Source organism: Hippopotamus amphibius, chromosome 13 (genome assembly GCF_030028045.1).
Source record: "Hippopotamus amphibius kiboko isolate mHipAmp2 chromosome 13, mHipAmp2.hap2, whole genome shotgun sequence".
NCBI classification, from domain to species: domain Eukaryota; kingdom Metazoa; phylum Chordata; class Mammalia; order Artiodactyla; family Hippopotamidae; genus Hippopotamus; species Hippopotamus amphibius.
Window position 1 is genome coordinate 37,789,232 of NC_080198.1, and position 17,240 is coordinate 37,806,471.

The window sequence follows — 17,240 nt, forward strand, 5'->3', positions numbered from 1 at the left end:
GCACGTGGCTATCTAAACTTCAATTACAGTTTAAAAATTTAAAAATCAATTTCTCAATTATATTAGTCACATTTCAAGGATTCAGTGGCCCCATGTGGTTGATGGTTACTGGACTAGACACCGAATATAAGGAACATTTCCATCACCCCAGAAAGTTCTATCAGTCAGCGCTAGTCTAGAGCCTGGTCCTCCAGCACTGCCTTAGACAGAACTCCTTCCTCTTATCTCACCCCAAACAGGTCCCCTGCTCCTGCCACACACTCTTGCCCACTCCCAGTCGGCACCACGCCTCCCCATCAGGAAGGTGACTCCCTGCCCTGCCGCCCACCACCGGCCCTCTGACACCAGAGTATGTACAGGACAGATTAGACGTTGTCACTCAACTGACGAGCAAACCTTCCAGACATCCACTCCGGGTGTCAGGTGCTGAGGACCCAGGTGAGAGGCGATCCTTGACTCTGCTCGGGGGCACCCTGCCACGTTGATCTTGTTCAGCCCCGCCAAGAGTTCAAGGGTCGGAACCGAATCAACCCCATCTCGGAGCCCAAGGACGCGAGGGCAGCGCTTGTCTCCCCCAAGTCGCCTCTGCCCAGCCCCGAGCTCCGGAGGATCCTCCAGGCCAGCTCCGGCCAGGAGTCTGGCAGCACAGACTGCGACCCCTCGCACGGCGAGCACCCTCACACTAGACCGGCCGGAGCCGCAGGGGGAGCCTCGGGGACCCGCCCCTCTCGGAGCCCGGCCGCCCCTCACTCACCCCCAGCCTCGGCCGCGGCGCCCCGGCTCACAACATCCGCCCAGCTCTCAGCTACGGCGCCCGCCCAGGGCCAAACCGCGCGGCCGCCGCGCACGCGCATCAACTCGCTCCCGGCCTCCGCCAGGGGGCCCCCCCGCAGTCTCCGGGGAGCGCCCTCCGCTGCCTCCTCCCAGGGTCCCTGCCACCTGTCACCCTCACGTCCCTTCAGGCCGGACGGGTGGCCTCGCTTACCTTCCCTGGGATGGCACCTCTGGCGGAGAGAGGGGAGCCTCTCTGGGCTCTGCTCACAGGGGCGTGGGCAGACCTGCCTCCAGCTGGGGCCGATAAGACAGCCAAAGGGGCAGGCTGCTTGGAGCTGGGGCAAGCAGTTTTCTCCACTTAACAAGGGAAAGCTGAAGCTCAGAAAAGTTTAGTATCACCACCTTCGGGCTGGAACCCAGGCCTCTGGCAGCAACCATGTCTACACAGCCCTTCCCTTCAGAGCAGCCTAGGCTGCTGGGGGTGGGGGCAAGGGAGAGGGGACAATAGGGCCCCACCCCAGGACACCTCAAGTGTCCCCACTGAACGTTTCCAGCACTGCCCACGACATAGGGAGGCCTCTCAGGGGCTACCTGTGCCGGAGTGAGGACCCTTGTACCTCACCTAGGGGGCCTGAGGCCTAGCGCCACCCCCATTCCTGCCACTGGGTCTCAGGTCAGGCCCCAGCAAGCCTAGAGTGGGGGTGTGGAGACAGATCCACCCAATCCCGTAGGTACAGGTTTCACAACTTCCCGGACGGGGCTGCGGTAGGTCACAGTGCAGCCTCCAGCCAGGAGGATGGGGTGGCTCCCACTCCTGTTGCTTCTGACGCGGTTCTTAGGGGCCCCTGGTGAGTGCCCTTCCCCTCAGCCCTGACTCCCATCTGCCTCCAGAAAGGGGTCGGCCCCAGGCACATCCCGCTATTTGAGCCAGGAACTTACTTGGAGCAGTGGGTGACCTTGGCGTCTTTCGCAGAGCTGGGCCGCCGCAGGAGCACCTAAACACCTTGCCTACTCAGGCCTGCGTTAAGATGCCTGCTGTAGCATTGAGGCAGTGTTAGGGCCACACAGATGCAGGCACACATGCAGGCAGTTATCCCTCATGAGCTGGAGGCTCTAACCCTCTAATCTAGCATATTCCCTTATGCTGATGAGAGCCTAGATTGGAGTCAGAATGCTTGGGTTGGGCCTCTGCCTGGTTAAAAAGATAGCTATGAGCCTTCGCATTCTCATCTGAGAAATGAGATGGGATAAGCTCCATAGGGCAAGCACCATCACCCACTGCTCTCAGCGTGTATGTTTTACAGCTGAGCCTAGTGCCTTGCCCACTAAACAGGTGCACTAGTGATAACGTCTGGGCCTGCTTCTCTCACCCAGTACAGGGGTCTGACCTTTGAATGGGCTCACAGAGTTCACTCCAGAGGCCTGGTAGTTTGATCCCCTGAATGAAGAAGTGTGCACGTGCTGATATACACGTGCTGATATGCATGCCCACCCCGCAGGACAGCGCTCGCCCTTGAATGACTTCCAGGTGCTCCGGGGTACGGAGCTGCAACACCTGCTACACGAAGTGGGGCCTGGGGCTTGGCAAGAAGATGTGGCAAATGCTGAGGAATGTGCAGGGCGCTGTGGGCCCCTACTGGACTGCAGGCGAGTGGCCACAGGACCTACATAAGACTGGAGGTAGGGGAATCTGGGCACCAAGTGACCCTGTGCCTCCTCCTCCCAGGGCCTTCCACTACAATGTGAGCAGCCACGGTTGCCAGTTGCTGCCATGGACCCAGCACTCACCTCATACACGGCTGCAGCGTTCCGGGCGCTGTGATCTCTTCCAAAAGAAAAGTGAGTGGCTGCAGAGGGCTGGGCAGAGAGCTGTTGGGGTCTCAGGCCTTGTTGATCCTGGGTCTTTTGCTCCCAGACTATGTTCGGACCTGCATCATGGACAATGGGGTCGAGTACCGGGGCACCGTGGCCATCACCATGGGTGGCTTACCCTGCCAGCGCTGGAGCCACAGGTTCCCCAATGATCACAAGTGAGACAGACAGCAGCTCCCCACTGTCCCGGCCGGCCTGGCGCCTGCCCCAGCACTGCACTGTATTGCTCTCACAGGTACACACCCACACTTCGGAACGGCTTGGAGGAGGACTTCTGCCGTAACCCGGACAGGGACCCCGGGGGTCCCTGGTGCTACACAACAGACCCTGCCGTGCGCTTCCAGAGCTGCGGCATTAAGTCCTGCCGGGAGGGTAAGTGGCTTCGGGTCAAGCCTGGGGCGGGAGGAGCATGCCCACGCTCGCCCACGAACCCATCGGCCCTGTGTCTCCAGCCGCTTGCCTTTGGTGCAACGGCGAGGATTACCGCGGCTCAGTGGACCGCACCGAGTCAGGACGCGAGTGTCAGCGCTGGGACCTGCAGCACCCGCACCCGCACCCCTTCGAGCCGGGCAAGTACGCGTGGGAGGGCTCGGCACCAGGAGAGCGGGCAAGGGGAGGGCCCAGGACTCCAGGGGCGGGGCGAGATAAGACAATACATAGTTGGTTGCGGCCAGACAGGGCCTGAGTCCTAGGCTCTCGTTCACGCCCGGCTACCGCCTCTAGGTTCCTGGACAAAAACCTGGACGACAACTACTGCCGGAATCCGGACGGCTCGGAGCGGCCTTGGTGTTATACCACGGACCCGCAGATGGAGCGAGAGTTCTGCGACCTCCCCCGCTGCGGTAGAGCGCGAGGGCGGGGCCTGGGAGGGCACCTGGGCCGCGTGGGGGCGTGGCTGGCGGGGACGCGAGGAGGGGCTGGGCGTGACCCGGCGGTGGCCCAAACACAGTGGGGCTCCGCCCCAGCCCCGGTCTTAACTCCTGCTCTGGCTCCGACCGGCCTCGGTCGATCCAGAGTTTGAGGCACAGCTGCGCCGGGAGGCCACGACGCTCAACTGCTTCCGCGGGAAAGGAGAGGGCTACCGGGGCACAGTCAACACCACCGCCGCGGGCGTGCCCTGCCAGCGCTGGGACGCGCAGCACCCGCATCAGCATCGCTTTGCGCCGGAAAAGTATGCGTGCAAGTGAGTTGGCTGGCGGCCGCTGGGAGCTCAGTACCACTGGGCTGGGACCTGAGGGGGCTCCCGGGAGGGGCTTAAAAGAAGGCGGGGCCTGGGGAGGAGCTGGAGGCTGGGACCCACCCGGGCCGAGCCGCGTGCCTGCTCAGGGACCTTCGGGAGAACTTCTGTCGGAACCCCGATGGATCGGAGGCGCCCTGGTGCTTCACCTCGCGGCCTGGCATGCGCGCGGCCTTCTGCTACCAGATCCGGCGCTGCACGGACGACAAGCGGCCCGAGGGTAAGGCCGGAGCTGGGGCTGGAGGCACGGAGCCGGAGGGCTGGGGCGAGAACCCGCTGACGGTCACCCCCCGTCCGCCCGCCGCAGACTGCTACTATGGCGCGGGGGAACTGTACCGCGGCTCTGTCAGCAAGACCCGAAAGGGCATCCGGTGTCAGCGCTGGTCCGCGAAGAAGCCACACAAGCCGCAGTAAGTCCGCCTGCCCGCCACAGGCCCGTCGGGGGCTAACCCTAGGGCGGCATGCCTCAGCGTCTCTGACTGGAGCCTTGCGAGGGCTTGGGATTACTCTGCTTTGATTTTGCTCCCCTTCCCGCCTAGGTTCACGCCCACCTCCGCCCAACACGCGCCTCTGGAGGAGAACTTCTGCAGGAACCCAGACGGGGATAGTCATGGGCCCTGGTGCTACACCATGGACCCAGGGACTCCGTTTGACTACTGTGCACTGCGCCGCTGCGGTGAGCACCTGCGACACAGCCCGGGGGCCCCGCTCCTAGCCTCCACCGCCAAGGGCTGGTTCCCTTAACACTGCTGAACTTGGGTCTTTCAGACAATGACAAACCGCCGTCCATCCTGGAGCCCCCAGGTATGGACTTGGTCCAGGTGTGCATCGTGGCCCCTTTGCCCCCCATCTCCATCCAGTCCGGGGTTTCATCCGGCACATTCTATCCCCAAGACCAGGTGCTGTTTGAGAAGTGTGGCAAGAGAGTGACTCACCTGGACCCGTGGCGCTCCAGGCTGCGTGTGGTGGGGGGCCAGCCGGGGAACTCACCCTGGACAGTCAGCTTACGCAACCGGTAAGGCACAACTGCTTGATTCTCCAAGAAAGGGGCTGATGCTGTATCCTCTGTGCTTGAGCCAGTAAAGGGATGGGAACCTGCCCTGGCCTCACAGATCCTAGCCAAGACATGGCAGGTCCAGCCTGTGTCTCAGGACTGTTTCCTAACCCACACTCCTCCAGGCAGGGCCAGCACTTCTGCGGAGGCTCCCTAGTGAAGGAGCAGTGGATTCTGACTGCCCGGCAGTGCTTCTCCTCTTGGTGAGCCTTCTTTGTGTTTGGGGACCCAGTCCCAACCCCCTGCCTTGATCTCTCCCTTAGCCACCTTCCCTAGGCAAGCCAGCAGGTGAGCGTTGGGCAGCAGACTGTGAGTCTCGGCTGATCTAGCAGAGCTTCTCTCTCAGCCATGGGGCTCTCACGGGCTATGAGGTGTGGCTGGGCACCCTGTTCCAGGATCCACAGCCCGGGGAGCCAGGCCTGCAGCGCATCCCAGTGGCCAAGATGGTCTGCGGGCCCTCCGGCTCCCAGCTTCTCCTGCTCAAGCTGGAGAGGTGTGTGACAAGTCAAGAGGGTGTGTGTGTGGGGGGGGGGAGGTGGCTGGGCCTTGTGGCCTCAGACCCTGAATGCCATCATTCTTGCTAAAGACCTGTGACCCTGGACCAGCATGTGGCCCTGATCTGCCTGCCCCCTGAGCGATATGTGGTGCCGCCAGGCACCAAGTGTGAGATTGCAGGCTGGGGTGAGACCAAAGGTAAGAGCACAGCGCAGGGCCATGGACTGCTCCAGGCCAAGAGGCCCAGCCTCGGATCCTGGCCTCAGACCCTTTCCTTCTTCCCATTCCCTTCACTGTAGGTACAGGGGACCACACGGTCCTGAACATAGCCTCCCTGAATGTCATCTCTAACCAGGAATGTAACGTCAGGCACCGAGGACGTGTACAGGAGAGTGAGATGTGCACTGAAGGGCTGCTGGCCCCTGTGGGAGCCTGTGAGGTCAGTGGCAGGGCCCTGGCAAGCTGAAAATATACTGCCTCACCCCCAAGGGGGCTAGTCTCTGCCATGGCCCAGGCCCCCCTCACCAGTTCCTGTACCTGCCCAGGGTGACTACGGGGGCCCGCTTGCCTGCTTTACTCATGACTGCTGGGTCCTGGAGGGAATTATAATCCCCAACCAAGTGTGCGCACGGCCCCGCTGGCCAGCCATCTTCACGCGTGTTTCTGTGTTTGTGGACTGGATTCACAAGGTCATGAGGCTGGGCTAGTCCTAGCCTCAATCCTGTGTGCATTGGGGAGAACAAAGCTTTCTGTCAGACATAAAGCCACCTTTCCTCTTTATGCCTGTGCAGGGTGCTTCTTAGCCTCTGCTTCTAGGGAATGAATTGGCAACTCCTCATTAGGGCCTGGGTGGCTCGAGTCCAACACATCTTGGGCTGGGCAATCTGACTCTAGGACTATCTCACCCTGTGGGTGCTGTGGAAGGGCAGCTCCCCACTAGTCCCCTAAATGAACTGTTGGGAGGAGAAGGGTGGTGTAGGGCAGTCTCTAACAGAATGGGATGCAGCAGAGGGAGCTAGCCTGGTGGAGTCCTACTTGGCCAGGACAGGCAACAGCTGAGCCTCTCTCTGTCCCCTCCCCTCTCCCACGGGAGGCAGATGCCGTCCTCATGGCTACCACATCCAGGGCCTACAGTCTCTGAACCCCAAGGGTGGAGCTGGGGTTAGGGGGTGGCTTGGTACAAAGTACCAGCAGGAACCAGACTCTGTGTCCTCATTTATTATGAGTATATAGCCCACATTCCTCAGCTCACCCATCCATGAAGTCCAGAGCCCAGGAAGCCTCTTGCCGCTCTGCCAGACTCTGGGGCTCTCCAAGAGCCACGTGTGGCATATGCCGCCCAGCTCATGCAGAGTGGTAGGGCTTCAGCTGCCCAGGTGTGTGCACAGCCAGAGTACAGCATTCATGAAGCTGTCTGATTCCACCTCCACCTCTGATAGTGCATGGGTGCTCTTGGGATAGAGCAGGAGCCTGTAGGGGTTGGCAGCAAAGTGTGAGGATCGAGGATCCTTCCCTGCTCACCTGCCCACCAGCCACCAGGGCTGTCTTGCAGCACTCACCGAACAGGCACGTTCCGGGCCTTGAGGGCACGGTAATACTCTATGCCCTGCTTGAAGGGCACACGCCGGTCCTCCTGGCCTAGCATCAGTAACACTGGTGTCTTCACCTAGATATGTCGGGAGGGGTGGTGAGCAGGGCCCGGGGCCCTGGACAGATTGGTGGTACACCGGGCAGGGGGAGGGCTGCGTACCTGAGGGGTGTACTTGATGGGCGACTTGTTTAGCATCTCAACCCACACGTTGAGGTCTGGCAGGCAGTCGCTGCGATAGGGGAAGCCAGCCTCTACCACGCACCTGCAAGATACTGAGCTGATGCAGGCCCAGGAGCTCTGGGGGCCTGTGGGAACTCCATGAGGGTATGGAGTGTGGGGGGGGAGAAGGGTGGGAACCTGTGGGCACACCCACCAGTCAGGGATGTCAGTGGAGCCCATCATGGAGGCAATGTTGATCACAGGGTTCCGCACCACGCAGGCACCGTAGGTCTCTGGGTACTGACCAATCAGGTGGCAGGACACGAAGCCACCATGGGAACCACCCATTAGGGCCACACGGCCTGCGTCAAAGTGTTCCTCCTGGAGCACCTGCTCTACTGCGAACTACAGGGTGGGCAGATCATGCTGCAGCCAGCTGCCTGCCCAGCTCAATGGAGCCACACCCCCGACGGCCTACCCTCCAGCCTGTCCAGAAGCCCCAGCCCCTGCTACCTGGACGTCCTTCACATCCTGGTGGCCCACATTGCCGGGGAGGGAGAGGATGCTGTCCTGGCCAAAGCCCGTAGAGCCGCGATAGTTCACTGGAGGCCAGGGAGGGACCAGACAGTGTGGTCAAGTGACATTCCCAGTGCCCTGGATACTCTGTTACCTATATGTGAAGTAGGCTTTGGGGCCAGCTGCACTAGACTCAAGGGGACCACACACCCTTTCTATGGAAGTCGCACGTTAGTCCATGTTATCACCACGCCATGGAACCAGAGACTAGGCCAGGGCAGTTTCCGATAGCGGAGACTGTCAGAAAGAGGCCTGCAGAGAGGCCTGGAGACTTGGGTGGTACCTGCAGTGCTTGTACAGACCAGGCCCACCCCATCACCACCCCACAGCCCCACCAGAGCTGCGGCACCCTGCTGCCTCACCAAGCAGTACTGCAAAGCCCATCTTGCAAAGCATGGCTGGGAGCAGCATCCACGCAGTGACAAAGGATGAATGGGGTCCCCCTGAAGACAGGGAACAGAAAGAGGGTGAAAGAGCCATCTAGGAGGGGTTGTGGGAGGGCAGGGGCTCTTAGGCCAGTTGCTTACCATGGGGCATGACGACCATGGGCACCTGGGTCTTATCTGGAGGGTCGCTGGGCTGCAGAAGGATTGCTTCAAAGTCAAGGCCAGCTGCAGGGAAAAAGCAGCCATCAGCAGAGCCAGTGCTACTGCCCAGGGGCTTCCCCAGCCAAGGCCTCAGCTGTAGCTAGAGGGCTGCGGCCGATCTCAAACAAGAGACCTGGCCAATGTAGCCCACGCTGTGACACACGGACCCCAGGACGCTCATGCTCCTTCTGCCCTAGTCAGGGAGTCCCACTCTGGAGGAGGGACAACATTCTGGAGGAGGTGTGGTCACAGAGGCCTTCCATAGGCCTGTCTTCTTTGGGCTCCATTATCCCACCGCAGATCATTTGGCCTGGTGATGCTCAGATGTCTGGACCCTCCATGACTGCCCACGAGAGGAACAGAAAACCTCTCAGAGGTAATCTCAAAAACCCCCAAATGTAGGTCAGGAGATGGGAAAGGTGACCACAGTCACTCTGTGCCGGGGAACGTGGAGAAGGTGTCCCTCTGCCCCTGCCCAGCTCACCATACTGCACATGCTCTTGCTCTGGGGGTGGCTGTAGTACCCGGATGCTCCAGGAGATGTCAGGAATGAGCTCGCCCTCCTCCAGGGACACCCACGATACCTCCTGCTCCTTCCCCGCAGGAGGCAGGAACCCAACTTTCTGCCAAAGGCAAAAAGTGTGTCACAGGTGGCCTGGCTTCCTCCCTGCCTTTCCACACTGTGAGGGTGGGCAGCTCTCATTATACTGCGCTGTCTGCTCGCCTCCAGAGCGCACAGGGTGGACTCCTGTCATGAGCTGGTATGTACACAGGTACTCACATAACCACACATACATACCCCTCCCGCCTCAGCTTCTAGGCTGTAATGCCAGAGGACTGAGCACTTTCCCAGGCACCCGTTCTGTATGGAGCAAACCTTAGCCCAGTAGCTCCTCCCCATGGTGCCAGACCCTTGTGGACTATACTGGGCTGAGTCCACGTCTTGGCCTCTCACATGCTGACCAGCCACAGTCAGACTTGGGCCAGTTCCCTGACCCGGGGAACTCTGCCTGTGCAGAATCCCTGCCTCCTGGCCTGGGGCCCACCAACACTCACCAGGCATGGGGGTAGGCTGGGCGTGGAGAACTGTGCCACCATGAGATCCCGGTCAATTGTCAGCAGCTTCCAGCTTCCACCTGACCCCCCTGGAGAAGGCAGATGCCACCACTATTCCCACCCACTCCCTGCGGAGCCAGAGTCCCAGGCAGGAGGCTTTGTAGCGAGGTGCCCCTGCCTCCCTGAGAAGCAAAGGGGATGCCCACAAAGCGACTATCACAGCCAACTGCACACGGCTCTGGGAGAGCCTCCCTCTCAGTCCACTTATCCAGCAGGCGCTGGCTGTGCGCCGGGACTGCCAGATCTGGGCGCATACCAGACCACACGGCACGTCCACCCCCCACTTGATGACTGCAGTCTGCAGGGGCAGCAGCTAGGCCCAGGAGGCTGGCGTGGGGGGTGCTAGCTCTAGGTAGTGGGGTCCAAGGAGACTGAGATTCCGAAGCAGGGACTGTACAATGAGATGCAGTTTAGGAACAATACTTTGGTAGCTTTTTGGAGGGATGAGTACAGCCAGGGCAGGTAGAGGACTCAAAAAACACTTTAGGGGCAGAATCATCAGGCCTGGGTAAGAGGAAGATGAGGGAGCCACCCCAGGGCTTCTCCTGGGCCCTGGGGTGGCAGAGATACCTCTGCCTGAGGTTTGGGGAGAGGGAAAGAGGACTCTGGCAGATCTCAGCAAGAGAGAATTTTGTGGGTTTGAGGAGCAGGGTGGAGGCCATGCTGAGGCAGTGCCAGGACACAGGGAGCAGAGCAGAGCAGGGGATTCTCTTGGCTGGGTAAGGCTGAGACGCTCAGTAAAGGATGTGGGACGGTCAGTGGTGCAGAGTGGCTGAGAGCGCTGCCCCACGTGCTTGAGCTCCAGTCCCACCCTGGCCCGGCTGGCCCACTTGCCAGCCCTGCTCACCAGCCGTCAGAGAGGTCACACTGTGCATCTGGGTGTCCACAGCAAACACATCCTGAAGCAGAGGGGAGGCCACGTGTGGTACCACATCCAAGAGCTCTATGGGCCCTGCCCCACCTCCTCTTTACCTTCTTGGGGACCCTTGGGCCAGGCCAGGGCTGTGAGTGACTATGGTGACAGCTACTCAGTGCAGTAGGGAGTGGCCTGAGGGCCTGGGTTCAAATCCCGGTTCCATCATAACTTGCTAAGTGGGCAGGATAAGGAATGCCTTTGAGCCCCTTAGAGCTACTCTGAGGACCAAATGATATCACACCCCAAAGGAGTCTGGCACACTCTGGTGTCCCCACCCAGTCCCCGGGAGAAAGCTGCTGTCCCATCTCCATCAGCTCCCCGGATGGTGTTCAGGGGCCCACCCCAGTGGCAGCCTCCTTCCCCCCAAGATGGAAATGATGAGGGGAGGGGCTTTGCAGCTCCGTCTTAGGAGAAAGGGCCAAGGTCTCTATTGTGGGGTACCAGGGGAGTCAGCCCCCTCCAGGAAAATGAGTCCAGGACAAGGGCAGGCAGGGCCTTAAGCGGCCGGGGAGACCTGGTGGCTGGGCAGTGTGCGCGTGCCAAGTCCCAGGCCCACAGCACCTGGGGGTTGGTCAAAGGCTGACTCTCAACAGACTTAGGGTCCCTTACCTGCCGGCTGCGTTGAGGTGAGTCAAAAACCACTCTCTGGCTGTCAGCTGACCAGCATCCCAGAGGCAGAAGGCTGCAGTAGATCCCAGAGAAGTTCTCTGCAAAGGCAGAAAGCTGGGGGCCACGTCCAAGGCGGGGGGGGCGGGGTCAAGACTATGAGGCAGGCTGGGTTGCTGGGGAATTCACCTGGGGCCCCACAACTGTGACAGAATGGCAGCCCCACACATGGGGGTACCCTAGGCTATGAGGAGCTGCCCGAAGAGGGGGCTGAGGGGCAGAGGCCTCTGAGGGCCCAGGGAAGGCGGAGCTTCAGAGCTTCTGAGAGAAACTGAATGCACTGGCATTCTTCTGAGCTGCTCTTATTGTGCCCCTGGTAGGCAGCGGATGCTGTAACCAAGTTAACACTGTCTGTCTGTTACGGTACCCAGCAGAGTGCCTGGCACAGAGGCCTGAATAAATCCTACCCTCTAATAACATCACGCATTTAATCCTCACTACAATCCTATAAAGAAGGCAGGGACAACCACCCTCTCTTCACGTAATAAATGGAAGCTCAGGGGGTCAGGATACTGTCCAAGCACACACAGCTAATAAGGGACAGAGCAAGGACTCAGACCAGGTCCCCACTGCTGCACCCCTGTAACCCCTGGACTCCTGGAACTGACCAAGTGGCCTGAGAAGACAAGAGACTCACTCCCCATGTCCTTGGGATAGTCTGGGATCCCAAGCAGAGCTGTGAGGACCTGAGACTGTGACCAGAGCTTGTCAGCCAAGAGCCATCCTCCCACAGACCCTGATGGCTCAAGGGCTTGGACTAGACTAGACAAACGCCTGGGTGGGGGTTGGGAGTGGGAAAATGAGCATCGTTGGGGTAGGACCTGCCCACCTAGTGTATTTTCTGAGACCTCTTGAAGGAGCAGTGGCTTTAACCAGCCACTGGAAAAACAAGAAAAGTCTATGGACTGCAGCATGAATGAAATAATCTCAAGTCTCAGCCAGTTTGGGCCGCTCTGATCTCAGCTTTGGTCCAGCTGACTTCCTTCTATCAGAACCATTCTCTGTGGTGATGGCCCCACCCCCTCTGGAGGCTGAACCTGGGGCTGGCCCAGCAGTGGGGAGACTTCAGAAGGAACCCAGGAAGGAAGAGCTGAGGAGGCTGGCCCTGAGCAGGGATAAGAAGATGGCAGGAAAACACAGCTGCACTGCTTACCTCCCAGCTGTCGAGGCACGACATCCACCACCACTGAGGTGACCCTGGTATACCAGTCATACTGCAAGAGAACACAATGATCACCAGGAGAACGGCAGTGCCCTCAGGGCAGGGAGGGGAAGATGCGAGAGAAGACTGATGTGTCTCCTTTCTGGTGACCTGGACCAGATGTCTGGAGAGGCCTGACTTCCACTAGGGGCCCTTTTACAAGGACTGAGCCTCTGCAACTGCCCACTATAGCCCAGCCCCTTGCAGAGCCTGGCCATGTGCAGATGAGAAGCAAGGGGAGGAGCATTCCTGTAGACAGGATGCTCTCAAGGTGGTGCGTCTTGATTGTACAGGGCCCCCGTGACAGCACTCTTAGCCTCCAGGCCCTGCCTGGAGAGGATAGGCAGGACTTACACCATCACTGCACCCAGGACAGGAGGTCCACTGAGGGGCCCATGTGGAGACAGAGCTGACCCTCCAGCTCTCATCCACCATCCCCTCCTCTTGCTGAGCTCCCCCTGCCCCCACCCCAGCTCACCAGGCACAACTGGCCACACTGCTGATGGGGGACCAGAGATGGGAACCTCAGGTAGACGATGCGACATTGGTCTGGGCTCAGCCGGGGAGAAGAGACAGCCAGAGAGTCATCCGAGAGGAGCTCTGGACCAGACAGAAATGTGAGCATTATGCGGGCTGCAGGCGTCAGGGTGTGGCAGTAAAGCACAGGTGCCAGCACTTACCACACTTCCCCCCGATGAGGTCCACATAGTACAGCGCTGACCTGGAACCACCAGAGAGACACTCAGCTTCAAGGCTGCTCTGAGCTGCAAGGCCCCCTGCCCTGCCCCTTCGATTGTCCTTACCTTCGATTGGTGCAGAAGCGGATGCCCAGCCGGAAGGGCTCATGCCACCAGCCCACGAACACAACCCCCGTGTCTCCAGGGGCCCAGAACGCCTGTAAACAAGACCACAAGGCAGGTGTGAATAAGGGACAGTAGCTCAGGCAGGGCCCCCACACTCCAGGAGTGATGTAGGCCGAGTCAGCACTAACCTGTCCAGGGGACACACTCTCAGGGACGCCCTCAAGCACAGAGATGTTGCCGCTCTCGACATCCAGCACACAGAGTACAGGAGTGCTTTTGGAAACCAAGTTTTCTCCCCAATCTTCGTAAAATAAAAACTGATCCCCCTGAGAACACACGACACTCAATGCCCAGCCTGTATTGCAGGAGCCGGCCCTGCACCCTAGAAGCCAGTGCCTCCCCGGTTCTGATAGGCACAGTATGGGTAGAGAGCATACTGAGCCCCAGGGCTGCCCAAAGGGGCCTTCATGGACTGGCCATGCCCACGAGCACCTTAATGGCCTGGTCTGGCTTCTTCGGCCTGGCCATCTCGTCATCACTGCCACTGACGTCCAAGGCTTTGGTCTGAAAGAAGGACTCAGCCTTGGGGCGCTTCTTCTCTGCTACATATAATAAATGTGTCTCCGAGTGCGACCAGGACAGGCAGCCAAAGCAGTCTGGGTACAAGGAAGGCCGATCAGGGGGAGCCCTGGGCTATGGCTGTCCCTCCTGTCCGCCCTGCCCGCTCACCAGCCAGATGCCTCACCATCCTCGTAAACCAGCCCATGTTTCTCCAGCGCTGACAGGTTGAAGCTCTTGAGCTTCCGGTTCTTCTCCCAGACCTGAGGACATCTGGGGGTCAGGCTGCCTGTCCTCTAACAGAGCCTTATCTGTGGGACTGAGCCCCCACTTGCCCACCACCTGGTCCTATGCAGACTTACCTCCAAAAACTGCTTCTCCTCCCCAGCGCCCGTGCCTCCAGCCTTGCGCAACACGGCTTTCATGGTGCCTGAAGGAGATTCTTTGCTCAGCAGCCTAAGGAGGATACAGGGTAGCAGGTCAGGATTACCTCCCACCCAGTGATAGCCCATCCTATCCCCTTATTGGCTGCAACCTCTTGGACAAGATTCTTGAGGCTCTGGCCCACATCCACCCCTGCAGCCCTTCTAGTGCTTCCATGGCCGCTGCCTTGCCTCCCCTCCCTGGGGCAGGGCCTCTAGTCCCAGGCCAAGTTTGGAACAAGCCTCCAGTGCTTATGACCATGTCACTAGAGACTACCTGAGCTCCCAAGGGGCTTCCCTTCTGGGCCCTACCCACCAAGGTGGGCATTCATAAAAGGCTTGCAGAAGGCTACGGCCTTGCTCACAAGCTTCCTCCCTCAAACTTACTCCCCCCGGGTCTCCACACTGTTGCCCGCAGGCCCTGCAAACACCACTGAGTCCCCATCATGGAACACCAGGTACTGGCGGCAGAATCGGATGTTCTCCATGCGTTCCAGGTCCCTCTGGGTCCACTCTGTGACGAGAGGCATGAGACTGCTCACCTTGACTTGACCAGTCCCAGCACAGGCTCTCCCTCCCCTACCCCGCCTCCCTCAGTCTGTCTCCAGATATTTTGGGGGCAAGATGGGCAACACTTGGCCACAACTCTCAACTCTCCAGAGCCTAAGCTGACAAGTCTTGGAGAGAAACCACCACTGCTTCTAGCATCCACCCTAGAACCTTGAGGGCGGGTGTGGGCTAGGATGATGGCAGTGACTCTTAGAAGGCCCACATTCTGCGCTCATGGGCACCATCCCATAACACCCCAAATAGCCCCCACCTCCCCCTCCGCCGCCATACAGCCGTGTGCACACACCTCTTGTGGACGCCCCCTTCCACGCCCACACTCTCCAAGCCTGGCCTCCCTCCACACACCCGTGTGCACTTGTCAGGCGGCAAGCCCTCCACGTCCCCCTCCTCTCCACCGATTCCCCTCATACACACACCAGTGTGCACCGTCCGGTAGCGACCCCCGTACTGCGTGGTGACCTCCGGGCCCAGGCAGGCGGCGCTCAGCGCGGGCTGGCGGCTAAGGCCCCGGTACAGCGCCGCCGCCTCTTCGGGCTCGCTCAGCAGCACCTGCGCAGGGGACACAGCAGGGTCAGGCCCGGCCCGGGCTTCAAAGACCACGGGAACCGCGGGCCGATCCCTCACCTGCCGCTCCATGGTGGCTCTGGGCCGCGGGGGCGAGGCGGGGCGTGCAGGCTCCCGGAAGTGAGAGGCCTGGCCCGCCTCCTCGGCGGCCTTGCCGCGCAGCGAGAGGGGCGGGACCTCTGACGAATGAGCGAGGACGGTTAGCCGAGGGGCGGGGCCTCGATGGTAAGGCGGTGGGGCCTGTGAGGAGCCCGTCGGAGCTGCGGCCCCAGGAGTCCAGGAGGGGGAGGGCAGGGACTTCGGAGAAAGGAGCAGGCCTTTTGCGGGAGCGCTAGGCTGATGAGAGGCGAGCTCTGTGGGCCAAGCCCCGGCCTGTTACTGGGAGGGGAGGGAATGGGGTCTCCGAGGAGAGGGGCTGGCGCTGTGGAAGAAAGGAGCCGGTCTTTTGGGAGGGGCGAGGTGTGTGAGGAACTAGAGTCCGTGAGAGGGGCCGGACGGGGTGGGTTCTAAGCACCCGGGGGCGGGGCCCGACAGGGCTGCGGACCTAGGACTCTTCCAACACGCGGGGCGGGACGGGGCAGGACGGGGCGGGACGGGGCGGGACTGAGCCCAGCGAGGGTAAAGTCTAGGAAACGAGAGATGAGGGGTGCGGCCTGAGAGGCGGGTGCAAGCCGAAGTCAGCCCCAGCTGGGGTCTCCCGCAGCCCGGAGGCCGTCTGGTCCTTCTGGTCCATTACGAGGCAGGCATTCACCAGACGGTGCCAGGCCCTGCTCTGGAGGGGCTCTCAGGCCGGCGAGAAAAAAGGGCGGAGGTGCAGTCCTGGCAGAGCACGCAGAGCTCGAGCTCTGGGGTGTGGGGTAAAGAAGGGCGGGTGCAAAGTTCACGGGGTGTCGCCTGGTCTTATCAGCCACCAGGCCTACCTCAGAAGCTATCTGCCCCTGCAGCCCTCACCCGCCCCGCTCAGTGGCACCTTGCTGGGGATGGTGAGTGCGTGGGCCTCTGCCTGCCTTCCCAGGCCGCAGCCCAGGTTCTTGGGTGCAGAGGGCCTGGCGAAGTCAGGCTCCACCCAGAACCAGAGCGCATCCTGTAGAAAGAAAAACCTGGGCAGGCAGGCACCCTCAGGACAGTGGCGCTGGACTGGGCAGGTTACGATGGCAGAAGAGGGAAGGACAGGCTGGGCAGCTGTCAGGCAGATGTCCCCTCCTCCATATACCCTGAGCCTGGCTGGTCTGCCACGCCTCAGGGCCCTGGCTCCCTGCGCCCTGCCTTACCTTTGACTGAGATACCACTTGACTGGCCTGCAGCTTCCCTTTCCCCATCAACCACATTGGACTAGTTAAGTAAAAAAAGTTTCCACTTTCCGAGGCCACTTATTTGTGAGCAGCCAGCGTGTGCAGGGCTGTTAAAGCCAGAACTGGGAGCAGAAAGAGTGGCCCCAGCCACCGATCTGGGTGGAAAGTTGGAAACTAGGATGTGCATTACAGTGTTGTTTCTAACAGGAAAACTGGGAACATGGTGCCTGTCCTTGAGGGCACGTGTAGTAGACTGGCTGTAAACTCATGGTGCAGCTCTCTGGAGGCCGGGCACTGGAGGATGAACATCTAAGTACCTGGAATGAACGTGTAGAAATAAACAGGAGGCTAGAAAACAGGAAGTACTGTACCTTCTGGCTTCTGTTTAAAATGAAAAACACAAACAGGAAGGAAAGACATGCATCAAGATACTAACTTTGGGGAAGACCAGAGGTGAGGCTGATACTCTTTTCATTTATCTGTGTTTTAAAAAATTTCTAGCAACTCTGGGTTACTTTGATAAGGAGGTACTCTCGTCCTGGGGAAAGACTAAGATCTAGCAGCCCCGCAACAGTTTCGGGTTTGGAGTGGACACAGCAAGGCAGACAGGTGTAGGGCTTGTTGGCAGCACCAGGGGGCAGCAGCTGCTCACCTGCTTCCCCAGGAACCAGGCCCTAGAAAGCTGTTTGTGCAGCCGGGACATCAAAAGGCTGAGGAGGCACCGTCCCTCAACAGTCTGCCCAGTGAGCTAACTGCTCCCTCCAGGTCCAAGTGTTAAACCTGCCTT

The 17,240-nt window shown here is 60.1% G+C and overlaps 3 protein-coding genes across 7 annotated transcripts in view; 1 reads left to right on the forward strand and 2 right to left on the reverse strand.

Moving 5' to 3' along the window:
* The window catches only part of RNF123 (ring finger protein 123), a 28,452-nt gene extending 27,600 nt beyond the window's left edge, over nucleotides 1-852 (reverse strand). For all 3 annotated transcript variants that reach the window (XR_009048693.1, XM_057704814.1, XM_057704813.1), the window contains exon 1: nucleotides 755-852. The gene's annotated coding sequence lies outside the window, so the exon portion shown is untranslated. The remainder of the gene's footprint in view (nucleotides 1-754) is intronic.
* Nucleotides 853-1,537: 685 nt separating this feature from the next.
* MST1 (macrophage stimulating 1) lies at nucleotides 1,538-6,211 on the forward strand. Of its 2 annotated transcripts, XM_057704817.1 has the most exons (18): nucleotides 1,538-1,622; nucleotides 2,274-2,421; nucleotides 2,501-2,613; nucleotides 2,690-2,804; nucleotides 2,882-3,018; nucleotides 3,099-3,219; nucleotides 3,370-3,488; nucleotides 3,661-3,829; nucleotides 3,973-4,103; nucleotides 4,191-4,293; nucleotides 4,423-4,559; nucleotides 4,652-4,687; nucleotides 4,778-4,898; nucleotides 5,063-5,140; nucleotides 5,284-5,430; nucleotides 5,524-5,630; nucleotides 5,732-5,871; nucleotides 5,978-6,211. In XM_057704817.1, the coding sequence occupies exons 1-18, from the start codon at nucleotides 1,571-1,573 to the stop codon at nucleotides 6,137-6,139; spliced, it is 2,136 nt and encodes a 711-aa protein (XP_057560800.1). In that variant the 5' UTR covers nucleotides 1,538-1,570; the 3' UTR covers nucleotides 6,140-6,211. The 2 variants fall into 2 exon arrangements, with proteins under 2 accessions (XP_057560800.1, XP_057560801.1); XM_057704818.1 differs by lacking the exon at nucleotides 3,973-4,103 and having other exon boundaries at nucleotides 1,550-1,622; nucleotides 3,099-3,215.
* A 424-nt stretch (nucleotides 6,212-6,635) lies between these two features.
* On the reverse strand, nucleotides 6,636-15,311 carry APEH (acylaminoacyl-peptide hydrolase). Of its 2 annotated transcripts, XM_057704815.1 has the most exons (22): nucleotides 15,222-15,311; nucleotides 15,014-15,146; nucleotides 14,415-14,541; nucleotides 13,968-14,061; nucleotides 13,793-13,868; nucleotides 13,540-13,703; nucleotides 13,236-13,373; nucleotides 13,048-13,139; nucleotides 12,925-12,965; nucleotides 12,723-12,844; nucleotides 12,197-12,257; nucleotides 10,987-11,084; nucleotides 10,309-10,360; nucleotides 9,402-9,490; nucleotides 8,830-8,968; nucleotides 8,286-8,369; nucleotides 8,121-8,201; nucleotides 7,696-7,784; nucleotides 7,397-7,587; nucleotides 7,183-7,285; nucleotides 6,992-7,098; nucleotides 6,636-6,902 (listed from the first exon to the last, which is right to left on the reverse strand). In XM_057704815.1, exons 1-22 carry the CDS (start codon nucleotides 15,231-15,233, stop codon nucleotides 6,797-6,799), a joined length of 2,199 nt encoding a protein of 732 aa, XP_057560798.1. In that variant the 5' UTR covers nucleotides 15,234-15,311; the 3' UTR covers nucleotides 6,636-6,796. The 2 variants fall into 2 exon arrangements, with proteins under 2 accessions (XP_057560798.1, XP_057560799.1); XM_057704816.1 differs by lacking the exons at nucleotides 14,415-14,541; nucleotides 15,222-15,311 and having other exon boundaries at nucleotides 15,014-15,213.
* Nucleotides 15,312-17,240: the final 1,929 nt, after the last annotated feature.

Bases quoted from the DNA above. Each gene is read 5' to 3' on its own strand.
- MST1 (XM_057704817.1), top strand. From the start codon at position 1,571: ATGGGGTGGCTCCCACTCCTGTTGCTTCTGACGCGGTTCTTAGGGGCC. The intron at 2,422-2,500 runs GCGAGTGGCCAC...TCCTCCTCCCAG, and splicing joins GGGCCCCTACTGGACTGCAG to GGCCTTCCACTACAATGTGA. The intron at 4,899-5,062 runs GTAAGGCACAAC...ACACTCCTCCAG, and splicing joins ACAGTCAGCTTACGCAACCG to GCAGGGCCAGCACTTCTGCG.
- APEH (XM_057704815.1), bottom strand. The intron at 7,785-8,120 runs GTGAGGCAGCAG...CCTGGCCTCCAG, and splicing joins GGGCTTTGCAGTACTGCTTG to TGAACTATCGCGGCTCTACG. The intron at 7,099-7,182 runs GTACGCAGCCCT...CGACATATCTAG, and splicing joins CCATCAAGTACACCCCTCAG to GTGAAGACACCAGTGTTACT.